The sequence below is a fragment of the Eumetopias jubatus genome, unplaced genomic scaffold, assembly GCF_037043125.1.
Source record: "Eumetopias jubatus isolate StellerSeaLion01/CBP00866 unplaced genomic scaffold, mEumJub1_p1.0 scaffold_2, whole genome shotgun sequence".
NCBI lineage: Eukaryota > Metazoa > Chordata > Mammalia > Carnivora > Otariidae > Eumetopias > Eumetopias jubatus.
In genome coordinates, this window is record NW_028274808.1 from 66670576 (window position 1) to 66692176 (window position 21601).

Below are 21601 nucleotides of genomic sequence, written 5' to 3' on the forward strand. Positions count from 1 at the left end.
ACTAAAATAGAGCCTAAGTTGCCTTGTAGGTCATGAGCCTGGGTTTTTCTTCTCATGCTTAAGTAATATCTATGAAAATTAAACCAATATAATTTATATAAGCAGTGCCTTTTTCAAAGTGATCATAATTCCTAAACATGGTAAAATGAGACCTATCTTAAGCTACAAATACTTCAATAGCTTTACACTAGTAGTAACAAGAGCAGCATATCCAGAATTTACTAAAGACCAGGCACAGTGAGGGGCACCTGGGTGGCTCAGTTGGTTAAGCGACTGCCTTCAGCTCAGGTCATGATCCTGGAGTCTCAGGATCGAGTCCGACATCGGACTCCCTGCTTGGCGAGGAGTCTGCTTCTCCCTCTGACCTTCTCTGCTCTCATGCTCTCTCTCTCTCTCATTCTCTCTAATAAATACAATCTTAAAAAAAAAAAAACACCAGGCACAGTGATAAGTATTTTGAAATATCATATCTTATCTTCACAGTATTCTTAAGAGTTATATAACATCTTTATTGTAAAGATGGAAAAATTGAGACTCACAGAATTTAAATAACTTGTCAAATGTCTTCTAAAGAGTGTGCATTTAGAAATCAAACTGAGGTAAACATCCCAGTGGTGTCTCAAATGTGAGTCTTGTTGATGATATTGTCTCTACCGTTGAAGTTTTCCAAATTATAATGTTAAAATTAACTTGATTACGTTGGGTGACCACCCAGTTCTCTCTGCTGGATACAATTTTTGTTAGGTCAAATTTCAAAGGGAAACTGTTATTCATTAGAATTATTTTCCAAGTTGCTAGTGTTATGCATATTACTGAATGAATAGGCTTATTCTTCACATATTTCAGTTTAAAATTCAACTGTATATAATTTATTTGAAAGAAAGAAATTAAAGAAAATTGAACAGAAAAGTTGAATGGTAATTGCACTACATATATAAATCACAGAAGGAATATAAAAATCATGAATTAAAAAAAGAAAATGTGACTTACAATTGTTAACATGTAAAAGGTCTTGAAGTATTATCAAAATACAGTCCTGTCTATAATGTTTCATTGTCTTTATTACAGAGCTATAAAGAGATTAAAAAATGAAATTCCAATTTTGCACAAGAACTTTTGCTTCATTGTTGTATAGAAAATCTTATTGAAGTCTCTTTTTAAAATATCTTCCCATAACTTTTAAAACAGTCCAATGACATAGGAAGATATGATGTTTTTGTTTTAACTAACTGATAAATACTTTATTTATGCTTTTGATTTTAAGTACTTCTGGTTTCTTTTAGAACTTATGGCAGAAATAATTCTATTCTCACTTGTATTCTTAGAATTTTCCTGTCTAGCAGCTCTTTTTCTTCAGGATAAACTTAGGAATTTTTTATTCTATTCTATTCTATTTTTTACCAGATTCTTCTCTCCCAATTTAGAACTCTCCTTTTTTTTTTTTCCTTCCTCACCTCTGTCCAGTGTATTAAAGGTATCTTGATAATATATGCATTGCTACCTCTGTTTTTTTTTTTTTTTTAATAACACCTAAACACTCATACTCTAGGCTTTTGCAAGGCACATGGCTCACTTGGAAACATGAATTGGCAGGGCAAGTTTGTGTAGATGAGGCTTTATTTACTAATGGAGAATGAAAGTATATATGTGAATTTACATTCTTTTTTAAGGAATATAAGAATTTCTGTTGCTTCATATTCTTCCAACACTTCCAACACTAGAATTTATAATTTATGCCAGTCTGAAAGTTTTGGCTTAAATTTGCATCTATCGCCCTGATTACATATATTGTTAAATACTTTTTCAGATTTTCCTTAGCCATATGGATTAACTAATTCATAGAATATTTGTTCAAGTCTGTGGTTGGTGGTTCTTTGGAATTGTCTTTTACTTACTAATTTTTAGGACATATTTATTAATTCTCTATATGAGATCTTTGTTAGTTGTGTGGATAGTAGGTATCTTTTCCTGCTTGGTGGGTTGCATTTTTGGTCTCTTAAAAGTACATTTTGAGGAATAGGTGATAAAAATTACGCTGCAGTTAAACTTATAAATCATTTCCGTTGTGATGAGTTTATTGTTGTTGTTTGTTTTGTGCTTTAAAAAATCTTTCTGTGCCCCAGGACTATGAAGATACTCTTTTATATTATCAGGCATTCTTTCTTTTTTAAATTTTTTATTGTTATGTTAATCACCATATATTACATAATTTGTTTTGGTGTACTGTTCCATGATTCATTGTTTGTTCATAACACCCAGTGCTCCATGCAGAATGTGCCCTCCTCAATACCCATCACCAGGCTAACCCATCCCCCTACCCTCCTCCCCTCCAGAAACCTCAGTTTGTTTTTCAGAGTTCATCATCTCTCCTGGTTGTCTCCCCCTCTGACTTACTCCCCTTCATTCATCCTCTCCTGCTATCTTCTTCTTTTTCTTTTTTCTTAAAATATGTTGCATTATTTGTTTCAGAAGTACAGATCTGTGATTCAACAGTCTTACACAATTCACAGCGCTCACCATAGCACATATCTTCCCCAATGTCCATCACCCAGCCACCCCATCCCTCCCACCCCCAACCACTCCAGCAACCCTCAGTTTGTTCCTGAGATTAAGAATTCCTCATATCAGTGAGGTCATATGATACATGTCTTTCTCTGATTGACTTATTTCACTCAGCATAACAGCCTCCAGTTCCATCCACGTCGTTGCAAATGGCAAGATCTCATTCCTTTTGATGGCTGCATAATATGCCATTGTTTATATAAACCACTTCTTCTTTATCCATTCATCCGTCGATGGACATCTTGGCTCTTTCCACAGTTTGGCTTTTGTGGACATTGCTGCTATAAACAAGGGGTGCACGTGCACCTTCGGGTCCCTACATTTGTATCTTTGGGATAAATACCCAGTAGTGCAATTGCTGGATCGAATGGTAGCTCTAATTTCAACTGTTTGAGGAACCTCCATACTGTTTTCCAGGGGGTTGCACCAGCTTGCATTCCCACCAACAGTGTAGGAGGGTTCCCCTTTCTCCACATCCCCGCCAACATCTGTCATTCCCTGACTTGTTAATTTTAGCCATTCTGACGGGTGTGACGTGGTATCTCATTGAGGTTTGGATTTGGATTTCCCTGATGCCAAGCGATGTTGAACACTTTTTCATGTGTCTGTTGGCCGTGTGGATGTCTTCTTTGGAAAAATGTCTGTTCATGTCTTCTGCCCATTTCTTGATTGCATTATTTGTTCTTTGGGTGTTGAGCTTGATAAGTTCTTTATACATTTTGGATACTAGCCCTTTATCTGATATGTCATTTGCAAATATTTTCTCCCATTCTGTTGGTTGTCTTTTGGTTTTGTGGACTGTTTCTTTTGCTGTGCAAAAGCTTTTTATCTTGATGAAATCCCAATAGTTCATTTTTGCTCTGGCTTCCCGTGCCTTTGGTGATGTTTCTAGGAAGAAGTTGCTGCGGCTTAGGTCGAAGAGGTTGCTACCTGTGTTCTCCTTTAGGATTTGGATGGACTCCTGTCTCACGTTTAGGTCTTTCAACCATTTGGAGTCTATTTTTGTGTGTGGTGTAAGGAAATGGTCCAGTTTCATTCTTCTGCATGTGGCTGTCCAATTTTCCCAACACCATTTGTTGGAGAGACTGTCTTTTTTCCACTGGACATTCTTTCCTGCTTTGTCAAAGATAAGTTGACCATAGAGTTGAGGGTCCATTTCTGGGCTCTCGATTCTGTTCCATTGATCTATGTGTCTGTTTTTGTGCCAGTACCATACTGTCTTGATGATGACAACTTTGTAATAGAGCTGGAAGTCCGGAATTGTGATGCCGCCAGCTTTGCTTTCCTTTTTCAGTATTCCTCTGGCTATTCGGGGTCTCTTCTGGTTCCATACAAATTTTAGGATTATTTGTTCCATTTCTTTGAAAAAAGTGGATGGTATTTTGATGGGGATTGCATTGAATGTGTAGATTGCTCTAGGTAGCATTGACATCTTCACAATGTTGGTTCTTCCAATCCATGAGCATGGAACGTTTTTCCATTTCTTTGTGTCTTCTTCAATTTCTTTCCTGAGTATTTTATAGTTTTCTGAGTACAAATCCTTTGCCTCTTTGGTTAAATTTATTCCTAGGTATCTAATGGTTTTGGGTGCAATTGTGAATGGGATCGACTCCTTGATTTGTCTCTCTTCTGTCTTGTTGTTGGTGTATAGGAATGCCACTGATTTCTGTGCATTGATTTTATATCCTGACACTTTCCTGAGTTCCTGTATGAGTTCTAGCAGTTTTGGGGTGGAGTCTTTTGGGTTTTCCACATAAAGTATCATATCATCTGCAAAGAGTGAGAGTTTGACTTCCTCTTTGCTGATTTGGATGCCTTTGATTTCTTTTGGTTGTCTGATTGCTGTGGCTAGGACTTCTAATACTATGTTGAATAGCAGTGGTGAGAGTGGACATCCCTGCCGTGTTCCTGACCTTAGGGGAAAAGCTCTCAGCTTTTCCCCATTGAGAATGATATTTGCTGTAGGTTTTTCATAGATGGCTTTTATGATATTGAGGTATGTACCCTCTATCCCTATACTCTGAAGAGTTTTGATCAGGAAAGGATGCTGTACTTTGTCAAATGCTTTTTCTGCATCTATTGAGAGGATCATATGATTCTTGTTCTTTCTTTTGTTAAAAGTATTGTATCACGTTGATTGATTTGCGGATGGTGAACCAGCCTTGCAGCCCAGGGATAAATCCCACTTGGTCGTGGTGAATAATCCTTTTAATGTGCTGTTGGATCCTATTGGCTAGTATTTTGGTGAGAATTTTTGTATCCATGTTTATCAAGGATATTGGTCTGTAATTCTCTTTTTTGATGGGATCTTTGTCTGATTTTGGGATCAAGGTAATGCTGGCCTCATAAAATGAGTTTGGAAGTTTTCCTTCCATTTCTATTTTTTGGAACAGTTTCAGGAGAATAGGTATTAATTCTTCTTTAAATGTCTGATAGAATTCCCCTGGGAAGCCATCAGGCCCTGGGCTTTTGTTTGTTGGGAGATTTTTGATGACTGCTTCAATTTCCATAGTGGTTATAGGTCTGTTCAAGTTTTCTATTTCCTCCTGGTTCAGTTTTGGTAGTTGATACATCTCTAGGAATGCACCCGTTTCTTCCAGGTTATCTAATTTGCTGGCATAGAGTTGCTCATAATATGTTCTTATAATTGTTCGTATTTCTTTGGTGTTGGTTGTGATCTCTCCTCTTTCATTCATGATTTTGTTGATTTGGGTCATTTCTCTTTTCTTTTTGATCAGTCTGGCCAGTGGTTTATCAATCTTTTAATTCTTTCCAAGAACCAGCTCCTAGTTTCGTTGATCTGTTCTACTCTTCTTTTGGTTTCTATTTCATTGATTTCTGCTCTGATCTTTATTATTTCTCTTCTCCTGCTGGGTTTAGGCTTTATTTGCTGTTCTTTCTCCAGCTCCTTTAGGTGTAGGGTTAGATTGTGTATTTGAGACCTTTCTTGTTTCTTGAGAAAGGCTTGTATTGCTATATAGTTTCCTCTCAGGACTGCCTTTGCTGTATCCCAAAGATTTTGAACAGTTGTGTTTTCATTTTCATTGGTTTCCATGAATTTTTTTAATTCTTCTTTAATTTCCTGGTTGACCCATTCATTCTTTGGTAGGATGCTCTTTAACCTCTATGTATTTGAGTTCTTTCCGACTTTCCTCTTGTGATTGAGTTCTAGTTTCAAAGCATTGTGGTCTGAAAATATGCAGGGAATGATCCCAATCTTTTGGTACTGGTTGAGACCTGATTTGTGACCTAGGATGTGATCCATTCTGGAGAATGTTCCATGGGCACTAGAGAAGAATGTGTATTCCATTGTTTTGGGATGGAATGTTCTGAATATGTCTGTGAAGTCCATTTGGTCCAGTGCGTCTTTAATAGTCTTTATTTCCTTGTTGATCTTTTGCTTAGATGATCTGTCCATTTCAGTCAGGGGGGTATTAAAGTCCCCCACTATTATTGTATTGTTGTCAATGTGTTTCTTTGCTTTTGTTATTAATTGCCTTATATAATTGGCTGCTCCCATGTTCGGGGCATAGGTATTTACAATTCTTAGATCTTCTTGTTGGATAGACCCTTCAAGTAGGATATAGTGTCCTTCCTCATCTCTTATTACAGTCTTTGTTTTAAAATCTAGTTTGTCTGATATAAGGATTGCCACCCCAGCTTTCTTTTGGTGTCCATTAGCATGGTAAATGGTTTTCCACCCCTCACTTTCCATCTGGGGGTTTCTTTGGGTCTAAAATGAGTCTCTTGCAGACAGCATATGGATAGGTCTTGTTTTTTAATCCAATCTGATAGCCTGTGTCTTTTGATTGGGGCATTGAGCCCATTTACATTCAGGGTAACTATTGAAAGGTATGAATTTAGTGTCATTGTATTGCCTGTAAGGTGACTGTTACTGTATGTTGTCTGTGTTCCTTTCTGATCTTTGCTGCTTTTAGGCTCTCTCTTTGCTTAGAGGACCCCTTTCAATATTTCTTGGAGGGCTGGTTTCGTGTTTGCAAATTCCTTTAGTTTTTGTTTGTTCTGGAAGCTTTTTATCTCTCCTTCTATTTTCAATGACAGCCTAGCTGGATATAATATTCTTGGCTGCATATTTTTCTCGTTTAGTGCTCTGAAGATATCTTGCCAGTCCTTTCTGGCCTGCCAGGTCTCTGTGGATAGGTCTGTTGCCAATCTAATATTTTTACCATTGTAGGTTACATATCTCTTCTCCCGAGCTGCTTTCAGGATTTTCTCTTTGTTTCTGAGACTCGTAAGTTTTACTATTAGATGTCGGGGTGTTGACCTATTTTTATTGATTTTGAGAGGGGTTCTCTGTGCCTCCTGGATTTTGATGCCTGTTTCCTTCCTCACATTAGGGAAGTTCTCTGCTATTATTTGCTCCAATATACCTTCTGCCCCTCTCTCTCTTTCTTCTTCTTCTGGGATCCCAATTATTCTAATGTTGTTTTGTCTTATCGAATCACTTATCTCTCGAATTCTGCCCTCGTGATCCTGTAGTTGTGTCTCCCTCTTTTTCTCAGCCTCTTTACTTTCCATCATTTGGTCTTCTATATCACTGATTCTCTCTTCTGCCTCATTTATCCTAGCATTTAGTGCCCCCATTTTTGATTGCACCTCATTAATAGCCTTTTTGATTTCGACTTGGTTAGATTTTAGTTCTTTTATTTCTCCAGAAAGGGTTTCTCTAATAACTTCCATGCTTTTTTCAAGCCCAGTTAGTATCTTTAAAGTCATGATTCTGAACTCTAGGTCCGACATCGTACTAATGTCCGTATTGAGTAGGTCCCTGGCTGACAGTACTACTTCTTGTTCTTTTTGCTGAGGTGATTTTTTTCGTCTTGTCATTTTGTCCAGAGGAGAATAGATGAATGAGAGAACAAAATGCTAACAGGTTTACAACGTCCCCAGCAAATATACTGTATACAAATCAGAAAAGACCTGAAACCAGGGGAAAAGAAAGGGAAAGAAAGAAAAAAGAAAGAGAAAAAAAAAAAAGAAAGAAAAAAAAGAAAAAAAAGATAAAAACAAAAACAGAACAATACAAAAAAAAAGCAGAATGTGATCAAATATGATCAGGCTGGTGCATAGATCAGTGCCACACACTAGATTTTGGGCGTATTTTGGTCCTTTAGAAAAAAGTGCCTCCTAAAATTTTAAAGGAAGAAAGACATATATGTACAAAATAAGCGTTGATACAATGAAGGGATAGAAGATGACTGTAAAGACAAAAATTATAAAAGATTTTGTAAAAGGACTTGATAAGATAAGAAGTTGTTTGAAAAAAGAAAGAAGATTTAAAAAAAAAAAGAAAAAAGGGAGAGAATGTGATCAGGCAGGAGACTAGAACAGAACCATACACTAGTGATTTAGGGTATATTTTTATCTATTAGAAGAAACTGTATCTCAAAACTTTAAAGAGAGAACAACTTATATATATATGCCAAAAATAAGGGTAACTACTATGAAGGGATAAAATATGACTCTAAAAATGAAAAATAAAAAATGTTTTTTTTTTTTTTAAAGAGATTGATGAGATGTTGGTTGAAAAAGGGAAAAAGAAAAAGAAAAAAAAAACAGTTAACAAAAATTAACTTTGATGAACTAATGAATCATGGTAAAAAAAAAGCCATGAATTCTATGTGCAGTATTCCCCTAGCGCTGGAGTTCTCCCGTTCTCCTTGATCGGTAAACTTGGTCTTGGCTTGCTGGCTGTTCGTGCTGATCTTCTGGGGGAGGGGCCTGTTGCTGTGGTTTCCAAATGTCTTTGCCGGAGGCTGAATTGCCCCGCTCTTGTGGGTCCGGGCTAAGCAAGCTGCTCGGGTTTGATCTCAGGAGCTTTTGTTCCCTGCAAGCTCTCCGTATAGCCTTGGAGGACCAGGGCAAAAATGGTGGCCTCCCAATCTCCACCCAGAGGAGCTGAGAACTCGGGGCCCCGCTCCTCAGCGCGCCCCCAGAGAAAAGCAGTCACTCCCTTGTCCCCGGTCTCCGGCCGCACTCCGTGCTCACCCGGCCTGTGACCGAGCATTTGTATCTCTGGCACCTGACCCCGTGTGGAGTCTCCAAACCCAGCAGATCCCTGCGGTGCGTTCCCGCGCCGCTCCTCCCCGGGAAGGAAGGGGAGTCTCCCCGGATCTGCCGCCTGTTGGGTCCCTGCTGCAGGAGCAGTGGCCCGACTGGGCCGCGGATCACAGTTTATGGCAACCCCGAGCTGAGAGCCCGCGCCTCAGCTCCGTCTCTGCAACTGGCTTCCCCGCTCCGATACCTGGGAGCTCTGGCGCACTCAGGCTCCCCCGGTCTTTCTGTGACCCCAAGGGTCCTGAGACCCCACTGTCCCGCGAGTGTTCCACCCCTGCTTAGCCACTGGAGCGACGTCCCTCAGCGGAGCCGACTTCTAAAAGGTCCGATTTTGTGCTCCGCGGCTCTAGCACTTGCCAGAAGTGGCCGGCGGAGGCCCCTCCCCCGCCGTCTATCCTCCCGAATATCGCCTCGGAGTCACTTCTCCGCACGTCCTACCTTCCAGTAAGTGGTCGCTTCTCTGTTCAGAGAGTTGTTGCTACTCTCCTCTTTGATCTCCTGTTGAGTTCGTAGGTGTTCAGAATGGTTTGATCCCTATTCAGCTGAATTCCTGAGACCAGACGAAATCTAGGTCTCCTACTCCTCCGCCATCTTGCTCCGCCCCCCTCTATTATCAGGCATTCTTGCAGTAACAAAAGTTAATGTTAAACTTTAACACTTATATTTAAACACCTTCTTTGCTCTCCTTTCCTTCATGCGTCTTTGAACTCTCATCTAGAAGCTTTTTCCTTCTGCCAGAAGAATATGCCTCAGAGTTTACCTTAAGACAAGTTTACTATAGATAAACTTTCTTACTGTTTTTAAAAATATATTTATTTTCATTTTTATTTGTGTGTATAAAATTATAAGATTGATTTTATTTTGTTTCATCACTTAGAAGATATCATCCCACTAGCTTCTTGTTCCTATTTTTGCTAGTGAAATCAGTTATTTTCTGGGTCCACTTGCTGTGAAGGCAATCTTATTTTCTTATTTGCAAAATTTTAAGTATTTTCTTTCTCTTTGATTTTTTTTTCAATTTCACTACTAAGTGTCTAGGTGTAGATTACTGTAGTTTTTCTTTTTCTTTGCTAGACATTTGATGATCTTCAATCTATTGATTGGCGTCTTTCAACATTTATGGAAAATCCTCAGCTACTATTTCTTCAAATATTACTTCTGTTTCAGTTTCTTTGTTTTCTCCTTCTGGGGGTTCCACATGAACCTATTTTTATTACCCTCACCTGTATTTTCAAATCTTCATCCTTCTACATTTCATTCTGTATTGTTTCTTTTAATCTCTTCCTTAGTTTAGTAATTATCTTCTCTGCTGTGCCTAATCTGTTCTTCAGCAGATCAGTTTAAATTCAGTTATTACATTTTCTACTTATGTTATTTCTATTGGCTCTTTCATGAATTTATAATGTTTATAGATCATATATTTAAGGTCTTTGTCAAATTTTCTAAACTGATTTTATTTTCATAAACAGTACATTTTATAATCCTGGTGGGTTTATTACTATTGTATGCTCTTTCTGTTCATTCTCATCATGCTGTCTTCTATCATGGTGTATACCATGTTATCCTTGACTGTTTGCTGGACATTTTATTTTAAGACTTGTTTATAATAATGATTAAATGACTAGGATGATATTATCTTACTATAGAATGGAGAATTTTATATTTTACAAGACGCCTAAATAAAAGTGAGCTGCTGTCCATACTATTCACTTGCAGAGTGAGGCATCTTAAAGTCCTAGCACAGAGAGGGTGGTAGTCCATTATTGCACCTACCCCCATATGCCTGGAGGAACAAAAAGCCACCAATGGGCATTTAAGCCTCAGTCATCTTCTCAAATTGGAAAAATTCCCAAAGCACTGTGTGAGTCAAGGTGCAATCTTATGTCTCTAAGTTACGGTTCTCTTCAAGATATAGATTGGGCAGTTCCTCACTGTCTTGTTACCTGTTTCATGAGGTAAGAATGGAAAAGAAAACATCTTTCATATAATCTTTTAAAAATATTATTTGTATTTATTCCAGGTTTGTTTGTCGCTATGCTACTTCTTCAGTGGAAGAGTTGGTCCAAATTATCCAATCCATTGCTACCAAAGAAACGTTTCTAGATCTCTTTTTAAATTTATTTTTTATTTGCAATGCACATTCTGATATAATCATACAATAGTGTACAGATAAGCAATTAGTATAAAAATTCTAGGCATTTTATCATAGTAAATTAGTGTATATCTTAACATGTCTAAATTAGGTAAGAATTAATATTTATTTTGAAATCACCTATTTCTTGACAAAAGATACCATCAGAATTTTCTAGTTAGTTAAGGAGTGTGTCATTGAATAAGTGTGGTTTTATTATGAGAATAGTTAATTATTCCACTTAGGATTTCTAAGTGTCCTTTTTTGTGATGCATTTCTGGCATAAGTATTTCATTTTATCTGTTTTTAATTAGTAATACTTTTAATGGGGTAGAGAAAGGAAAAACACATGTAATTTGAAAATGTTATGATAAAATTTCTTCTATGTTTTATTCCTATAATAGTATTTATAAGAATAATTAGGGCAATAAGATTATGAAACCAGTATTCAAATATTCAACATAAGTCTGTACTTAGGAACTTCAAAAGAACAGAATCCTATTTATGATAAATTACATTTTTCTGATGATTTTAAGAGAATTGATATTTAATCATAGTTACTAAAATCACCTTCTTTTTAATTGGAGTTTCACAAATATTCATATAATTTTATTCCTTTTTTGTACTATTTTTAGAACACATACTATTTTTACCCATGTTCCTATTACTATTTCTATCACCTAGTTGCTATTGGAATAAATGCTTCATAAATACTTACTGCTGTGGTTGAAGTTGTGCTCAACTGTACTTGTCTCTCTGGCTTTGGATTCTGCTAGAAGAGACTTAACAATTTTTCATTACTTTGAAAACAAGCTCTTAATATTCCTCTAAGGCAAGTTGTGAAAATGAGAATGTGCAGAAAGGGTTCCACAGGGAGATACTTTTTTACTTGCCTCTTCCCTTTCCCAAGTAATAAAAAGAAAAAACTGATCTAGAAATGGCATTAGTAGTCTTCATAACATGAGATTAGAAGAAATACCACAGCTAGAGCTCTGATTTCTTTCCTTGGATACCGAAGTGTCCTGCAGTAGGAGGCAAAATTTATAGGTCAAAAGAAGTACTGAAGTTTTAAAGAAACAATACCATCTGTTATACCTAGCCTATGTGTTTTTATGTTTTTATCTTTGTTCAAGACATCAACTGACTCTTGATATCATGTGATACACGATTTTACTTAAAGAAGACTTTTCATATGTGCATTATCATTGGAGCTGAAAGGATGGAGGAGGGTACAAAAATGGTAGACCTTATTTTCTGCAAAGCAGTTGTCTCTACATAACTAGCATAAGATGTGGATAGAATGCCAAAGAATGAAATATGCTATCATTAATGTATATCTATGAAAATGTAGATTAGTACTAATTAATAAGAAATTAAATTTTCAATATTTTTCTTGGGAACTCAGTTCTAAAGAGACAACTCTGAACACTAATATACACAAACACTCAAAGACAACATACCTGTACTAATAACTCTTAAAATAAATCTTAAATTGGCTTACAAATTGATCTGTAGTTATTGTTTTAGGTTGTTAATGCATTTCTAGAAATAATCACCATTTCTTTATAAAACATAAATCCGATATGCTTTATGTGTACTTTCTTCACCGTTAAAACGTGTTTCATAAAATTTAGAATATAAGAATAAAAGTGTGAGATTAAATCTTTGTTAATAGCTATCAGAAAGACTAGTAAAGATAAGCATGACAATTTTGTAGATAAAAGACATTTTGCTGCTATATTTATTTAAGGAAAAAAAGCACTTGATTTTGAGAAGTAGCAAGTGAACATAATTGGCTCTGTGTATGTAGTTCTATATGAGATATTAGGGAAGAGGATAAATGTATATGTAGCATGAAATATGCAGGAAAAAATTATAAAGAGTTTTCAAAATACATATCATTATTATAAATACATATTACTGAGATAGTTTTAAAAATAACTAAAATGTAATCTCCAAATTAGAGAAAAACTTTTATTGTGCAAGTTAATATGTCCTGGGTGAATAGTAATTCTTATTCCTCATTATGCATCCTCTCAAAAAAAATTACGTTTTAGAAAGATGTCCCACATTGTTATGCCAAATCTCAGCATTTACTCTAACATGTTCATATTGTCTAATTAGCATTGTTAATGTGTAACTACTAAAAGCACAACTAATATGAATGGCCTGAGACCTAATACCAGATGTAGGAGGTTAGTGAAAAGATTGCAAGGTGACTTAGTAGCAACTGTATTTCTAAATGTCAGAGTAGCCAATATTAACATGCTGATTTTAGAACCAGCTGTCCCATTATTTCTTACATGATTTTATGAGAAACCAGAAGCTGGAATTCAGAAATGTTAATGAAAACTTATTAATAATCTTTATAATACTCTACATGATGTTATTACTTTTATAATTCTCCCTTTTTCTATAAGTTTGTAATATTTAAAAAAAAGACCTAGGGACACCTGGGTGGCTCAGTTGGTTAAGTGTCCAACTCTTGACTTCAGCTCAGGTCATGATCTCTGGGTTGTGAGATTGAGCTCCACATCAGGCTCCATCCTCAGTGAAGAGTTTGCTTGAGATTCTCTCTCCCTCTCTGCCCCTACCCCCCTCACTCTTTCTTTCAAATGAATAAATAAAATCTTAAAAAGAAAAGACCTAAAGAAACACTGTGTCTGCAAATTTCAAATGTTTTCTATGCCTAATTGGCCAAATATATTTTAGTGATTTTATAGAAAGGAAGGAAGGAAGGAAGGAAGGAAGGAAGGAAGGAAGGAAGAAAGAAAGAAAGAGAGAGAGAGAGAGAGAGAGAGAAAGAAAGAAAGAAAGAAAGAAAGAAAGAAAGAAAGAAAGAAAGAAAGAAAGAAAGAAAGAAAGAAAGAAAAACAGTATGAGTATTAAAAGAAGATTAAGCATATTGCCTATGTTCTTATTGCTCAAGAATCATTGAAATAAAATGTGAATAGGGATAAATGTCATTAGGGAACATTAGGCTGTCAATACAAATGACTGAGCAAGGTTCTTGTTAACAATTTGTATCATTTCTATAAGTGATGTCATGACAAAAATAATAAACTTGGGCTGAGTCTCTCTCATAGGGTTTTTCAATTTCAAAGGCATGCCTGCCCCCTTCTTTGACAATACAAGACACTGCTGCCTTAAGTCATTAAAGCTTTTAGATTTAGACACTAGATCTTATACAACAAGTAAGAGTCAGTTTATTTCATTTATATTCATCAGCTAATGGTGTGGCAGGCAGGGTTCATGACAATAGAGATCATTTAACATTGCATGTGGGAGATTGTATGTTCAGTCCTGGTCTTTCAATACAAAAATGTATGCCTTTTTTGACATGACAATTTGTGATGGTACCAAAAAATAAAGTAACTGTTTACTGAATAGTTGCATTCTATAAAATGTATTAGATTGGCATTTTTCTTTCTTCTCAAGACATGGGATTCCACAAGAGAGAAAAAGAAGGTAGAATAGTGAAAGGAAAGAAAAAGGGTTTGCGGAGGAGACAGCAAAGATTGCGCCTGATACATATTTATTGCATATTAAAAGCCACCACTTTTCTATACTCAATGCCCCCATGAAAAATATCATCAATCACAACAAAGAAACAAAAGACCATCATTGTCCCCCCCGCCCATTGAAATTTCATTTCAGAATATTGATTTGTGATAGTCTAACCTGGCTAAGACTGAGCAAAGTCAAAATGCAATCAGTGTAGAAAAGTTAGTGTCTGTGAATGTCAACTGATGAGGACTAATTGGAAGCTTTCGCATGGGTGAAAACCCGTAGGATTATCTAGTCATCTCTCATGATAATCCACAATGACAGACTTGTTAATTCCCATAGCTGGTAAAGATTGCCTGAAAACAGAAAAGGAAAGCCAGATCCAGTTTACAAATTATATTTTCTGATTCGGCATGATTATTAGGAGAAATGTGTTGAATAGTTAAAAATATTATATTTAACTTTAAAATTTAAGGATCAGGAAGCAACTGTATTGTCCCAACATTGTTTGGCTGATAAAGGCAGCTGACAGCATCTCACTTAATTGCTGTGTGGTTGGTGAACTTGAGTTTTCCCTCCATCAACTTCCCAAATAAATCTTATCCCTTTAGAGTCAGTTTGTGTTTCCCAGGATAATGATGCATTTTACCGATTCAGCATTCTCTGAAGCCAGCCAGCAATGATCTCACCTCACCTACAATATAAATCTATCAGTGAATAAACAACATCATTTTTATTTCAATGCCGATGACACACTACATGTCGATTTGGCAGTTAAATAATTTATCTCTCTTTTGGGTGCAGTCTGCCAGGCTTATTATAACTCTACTTCTGATATTCATTTCATGTTTAATAGTTCTTTTCCTCATGAGGATGCTTGTCAATCAATTAAATTGAAATGTCATTCTGACCTTTTATTGGAAACAATTTATTCTTTTTTTCCATTTCATCACAAGCTTTTTTCCATTTTATTCAAACTAAAAGCCTTAATTACTAATATTCAGAAACTTTATACTAATTAACCTTATAAAACTACATGCTCATCAACATTACTGACACTTTATCTTTCCAGAGGTTATCCAGTTGAGTCTGCCTGAAGATCAGAAACTAAGCATTACAGCGGCAACTGTGGGGCAAAGTGCTGTTCTGAGCTGTGCCATTCAGGGGGCATTGAGACCCCCCATCATCTGGAAAAGGAACAATATTATTCTAAATAATTTAGATTTGGAAGACATCAATGTGAGTACATAAATAGATGTTGCTTTATAATTTGTGTGTTTCATATGATATACTCTAGACTTTGTGAAGTCTGAGCAGCTTAATGAATATTGGATGTAGGGTAGAAGAAGCTTATTGGAATATTGTCATATCCACACTACTGACTGGTAGGTACACTATAGATCATTTGAAATTATCCAAATCACTTGTGTAGATGTAGTAATCAGGTTATGTAGCACTGTATTAGTGGGATCATATCAACTTAAACCAATTCTGTCTGATTGTCAGAATTTCCACAATTATCAACCATTAATCTTTATGTATTTGCTATTATGGTTGAGGTGTTAGATTGGGTAAAGGAAGTTTTTGCTTCAAATACTTCATAGTGTATTAGAAATAATAAACATTAATCAAGCAATAAATGGTTTATTTTTCTAAAATGAAATTGGAATAAATTCCTCCAATCAGGTTCACTCCTAGAGACCCAGAATCTTAAACTCAATTTGAAAGGGTACGGCTTTGAAAATGAAACAGAAACAGGGTATTCATCTGTATCTTCCATGCTATGTGTTCCAAGTGAGGTTTAAAAAGTATACATCATCCTAGATGATGAAAAGACGTAAAAATTGTGTGTTATGGGATGCCCATGGAAATGACATAGGGCAATCCTTTGTCTTAGTGATTTGGGGATTTTATGATCTCTATGCACATAAATTTCAGTTATCTTCTTATTATTGCTCAAGAAAGCCATCACCTGTTCGTTCATTCTTTGTTGCTTCATAAAGCAACCTCTAAAGAAATATTCTTGTTTAATGTCCTCAAATGATTCAAAACAGAAGCTTTCCAATTTTAATTGCTGACCAAGACTTCATTGTGTAAGCAAGAGCAGGGAATCACAGGTGCTTTATGGAATTCACTCTCCCCATCCGTCCTTCCTGGTGAGTGCTGTGGCTGCAGATCTTACTTGCAAGGACAACAGTGATGAAAGTTCTGGAGTTGGTCAGTATTCAGCTTCAATTGGATCTTCATGGGTCAATCTCAACATGGGGCTTGTGCTTTTTTCCTAGCTTCTCATTCCCTAAGGATGACACTAGTGGTGGATATCCTATGACCTCCCTAATATCTTCATTAAATGAAATTCTTGCTCAAAACTAGCTAGAATGGGTTCTATTGTTTGCCCCTAAGAATGTTGTCTAAATAATTTTATGGTTTTAGTAAGTTGAGAAACATCTGCAGTTATATCTTCTTAAAATATATGTTTATCATTAGATACAGATTTTGGATGTGTTGAAAGATCAAGATGACCTTACTATTGTAAAATACATTCTGGGGCGCCTGGGTGGCTCAGTCAGTTAAGCGTCTGCCTTCGGCTCAGGTCATGATCCCAGAGTCCTGGGATCGAGCCCCACATTGGGCTCCCTGCTCAGCAGGAAGCCTGCTTCTCCCTCTCTCTCTCTGCCCCTGCTTGTGTTCCCTCTCTCGATGTCTCTCTCTCTCTGTCAAATAAATAAATAAAATATTCAAAAAAAACAATTCTCTAAAAAAGAAAATACATTCTTTGTTTATAAGCAAAGAGGACTTTCAAAACTTCCAGATATGAGTCAGTTTTATACCCAAGTATATTGGGTATAAATTATACAAAGTATATATTTGTTCCCACAAGAGTGGGTTTAATTCCCATTAAATTATGTAAGGTTAAAATTATCAGTGCTTTTCATGTCAAAGAAATCAATGACAATTTTCAATATTCTTTCTGATTCTTTAATATATATTAGGTAGGATTTAACATATATTTACCTAGGCAACACATAAATACTTTCTGATTGCAAAAGATTAAAATAATACAGACATTTTTTTAAAAGCATAATTACCCCTCCTTTTTTATATCTACTTATTCCCATTCTTAAGTGAAGAAGAAATCCTGTGAGTACATTTTTAATCTCCCTCCATGCATTGCAAATATAATTTTATTTATTTAGTAGGATAGAGTCATATTAATTCTCATTATATCACTACTTCATTATCTTATTAGCCCTAAAGACAACTCCATGAAGCAGGGAAGCTTTTTTTAAGCAGTGAATCTTACCTTCATTTGCATATGTGAGGATTTATGCTAAGAGAGTTGTTCACCCAAGGTTGTTAAAGGAGTAAGTGGTAGTGCTGGAATGTTTATATGGCATGATTGACTTCAGTTCTTGAGCTTTACCGCTGCATGGAAGTGAGATGGTCTGTCATTTTCTGCTACCCTTTGCAAAATGTATCCCAAATAATTCTGGCCCCTATCCATTACTAATAGGTTTTATCGTCTGTGCTATTATGTGTGGGGCTGACTGATATTCACTTGATGTTAGAAGCCTTTCATTTGGCCTGTCTTCTGTTTTGGACCCAATGAACAAAAGAACACTACTGAACTACTGGAAGCAGTGACACAGTGGTTTGCAAAATGGGCTGGGGATTCAGACTGTCTGGATTCCAATTAATATTCAGTCTCTTGGGAGTGATATGTCCTCAAGGTATTTAACCTGCCTATGCCCCACTTCCCTATCTGTAAATCAAAGATAACAGTAGAATGAGGTCATTTTTGCATGAGAACTAATGAGATAAACCATTTTAAACTGGTAATACTCTATGAGTCACAGGGTAAATGTTCTTTGCCTTCTCTTCTCTCTTGTCCTCCTCCTCTTCCTCTTCTTTCTCTCTTCCTAATATAGGTTTCAACAGAAACACTCAACCTGCCTAAAACAACAGGAATTCAATGTTAGGACACATATGGTAGGAAGAGAGTTTGGGACTAACAGGAAATGCCCCCCCAAATTTGTTCCAATTATAGTCACTGAAACTGGAAGATTTTTTTTTCTATTCAATGCAGCTTTAGGAATCATACCGACTTAACTTCCTACTAGCAATCTTGTATTAATCTCTGCTCTGAAGATATCCCATTAAATTCACTCGGCTACTATACATACATATATTTTCCATCGTATATGTGTCCTCAGTCCTTCTTCTGCCTAAGTTCCTGCAATAGATAATTGGTTTACTTTGATCTTTCTGCTTTGGGTGCAACTTGGCACACAAACTACAATTCTGGCATTATTATGATTGAGCCTGAGTCGTAATCCTGGTCCGATGAGCTATGACCCAGGAATGCAGATGAGGAGCTGTGAGGTTTAGAACATGACTCTCCTGTTGGCCTTGCTTCTCTTGAGCTGGTTCTTAGATTCCAATCCTAGTTTTGCCACTTATTAGCTATGCAATCACAATGAATTGATTGAAGCAATTTAAGTTACAGTCTCTTCATCTATAAAAGAAGGATTGTCATAAAATTCCATCGTGCATACCAGGTTGAACATAAAATATAAGTTATTTATTTTATCACTATCAGTAGTTTGATTCAATATGGCATTGCTGATCATGCTTAATAACAAATGTAAAGCCCTATGAAAACATTACTTTGAAATAACCTGATGTAATTTATATTATTTTGACTTTCAACAACTTTAAAAGTAGACTTGCTAGATAAAATGCAGAACTCACAGATACATTTGGATTTCAGATATACAATAAATATTTTATTCACTATAGGTATGTACCAAATATTGCACGGGATATACCTCCTACAAGAATCATTCTTGTCTGTCTGAAGTTCAACTTTAGTTAGGTGCTGCATTTTATTTACTGTGTCTGGCATTCTCTTAACATGAAAGTCAAGTTGGCTTAAATACTGCATGAAACCATTTTCTTACAAAAGATACTGTGGCTTACATCACTGAGATTAAAAGTTGGAACTGTTAAAAGTTCATGTGAATTTAATACATTGGCTTTGTAGATTCCTTATTTTTTTCCCATCTTAACATTCATTCTGTGATTTTTGCTTCTTTTACATCTGTCTAACCTGTTAGTAGTTGTGCCTTGCATTTAGAAGAGACTAGGAAAAATAGTGGATTAAATTCACAGGAGTTTATTCTTTCATAAAATATACCTTCCATAGCTGGCATGATTGCTCCATGAAGCATCTGGACCTCAATCTTCTGTCTTCTTTTCTGGCATTCTAAGAACTTGGCTTTTATCATTAAGGTCATCTCAGGGATCAAGAGGGCTGTTGGAGCTCCAGCCACCAATCTATATTCCATCATTCTGCCGTCCAGACCCACAGCAGTACAAAGCAGGTAAAAGATAAAGGAACTTATTCCTGGAAGTCCCGCAACTGTTTATGGGTCACCGATGAGCAATAACTGCAATAACTGTACTAGGGAGACTTGTAAATACCACGGTTTAGCTAGGCATACTGCTCAGCCTTCTGTTACAAAGGAGGAGCAGGAGGGCAATCTCTACTTCTCTATCCACAGCCATCTAAGAGGATAGAAGATGTTCTACTTTTTTCTTTATACTTTTATTTTGTTTTGTTTTTCAGCATTGATTAAATATGATTATCCATCTGAATTCAAATCTGAGCAGCTCTGCACACCAACTCTGTTCCTTTGGTAGTTTTATCAGTCCTCAACTTATTTCTTTGATTGTGAATTTTGCATTTATAGGCCTCTCATTAAGTATTCTACTAAGTTTTATTTATTTACTTATTTTTCACTCAGTCTAATGATTTTTTCTGATCATTCTTTTTTTAAATGTATTTAAATTCAATTAATTAATATAGAGTGTATTATTAGTTTCAGAGATAAGAGTTCAGTGATTCAGCAGTTTCTCCGATCATTCTTAAGATGGTTCTATCCTGGGATGCCTGGGTGGCTCAGTTGGTTAAGTGTCTGCCTTCAGCTCAGGTCATGATCCCAGGGTCCTAAGATCAAGTCCTGCACGGACTTTCTGCTTGTGCTTTCTCTCTCTCTCTGACAAATAAATAAATAAAATCATAAAAAAAAAGGAAAAAGATAGTTTTATCCCTCTGGCTTATCTGAAGTGATTCTCACCATGTACAGTTAACATCCACTTAAAGCAAAGCATTCTCTTAAAAAAATGATAAATAAACACAGACAATAAACCAGTTGAAATAATCACTTTAATTCAAATCAAAATCCAGTTGCAGGTGTGGCAGTGTGCATATTAGTTTTTGTTTGTTTTTAATGCTACATCTCCTCAAAAGTATGTACTTGGCAAAACGAACACTGGGAGATAACATATCACAGCATAATAAAAAATCAATCAAAATTAAAAACTTTAATAAAATAAAATTTTATTTTATTGTATTTTTATTTTAACATGTCTGCATTTTTAAAGCCATTGAATGCTTAATATAGAATACTATAACTTATTCTGATAAAAAAAATGTTTCAGAATATGTACTGAACTTCAAATTTAGAAGTCAAATCCCCAAGTCATACTTAGTTCCCAAAGACTGAAAGAAGTGATTTTAGTAGTAGAGAATTCTGACTCTGTTACTCAGTTTTAATACTTAAACCAGTGTAAAGATATAACTTTTTCCCTTAAATCTATGAATTTTAAAATTCTCATATGTACAAAAGGGGCATTTTTACCCTTTAGGCTATTCATTGATAACAGAACCCAAATTATGTATCACTAATAAAAATAATTTTGTTAGCCAAATTTCATTTTAACTTTTTTTTTTAAAGATTTATTTATTTATTTGAAAGAGAGAGAGAATGAGAGAGAGAGTGAGCACATGAGAGGGGGGAGAGTCAGAGGGAGAAGCAGACTCCCTGCTGAGCAGGGAGCCCGATGTGGGACTCGATCCTGGGACTCCAGGATCATGACCTGAGCCGAAGGCAGTCGCTTAACCAACTGAGCCACCCAGGCGCCCCTCATTTTAACTTTTTAGAAACCTATAGTGTTCTATTTTAATATGGAACCTATTGGAGTATAACATCAAAACTAGTTATTAAAAAGGAAGTTATCGACTTTTTTCTTTGCTAGACTATAAACAATCCATTTCTTTTAACTCCTTAATGAAAAATATAGACATTTAATGTTTGTAATATAATACATCATTCACCATGTAATTTTTATCACTAATTTATTTGTAATATAAGCCTGAGGCCATTGTGGCCTTTAAAATCCAAGGGGAATTGGAGAATATTTATGATTCGAAATCTTCCAAGCCAAAGAATGCAAAGAACATTGGCAAGGATAAAACTG

The 21601-nt window shown here is 35.9% G+C and overlaps 1 protein-coding gene across 3 annotated transcripts in view; it reads left to right on the top strand.

The window, feature by feature from the left end:
- The window catches only part of FSTL5 (follistatin like 5), a 692987-nt gene that overhangs the window by 419654 nt on the left and 251732 nt on the right, over positions 1–21601 (top strand). For all 3 annotated transcript variants that reach the window (XM_028104409.2, XM_028104410.2, XM_028104411.1), the window contains exon 6: positions 15351–15517. In XM_028104409.2, the coding sequence (XP_027960210.1) occupies positions 15351–15517 (167 nt within the window). The remainder of the gene's footprint in view (positions 1–15350; positions 15518–21601) is intronic.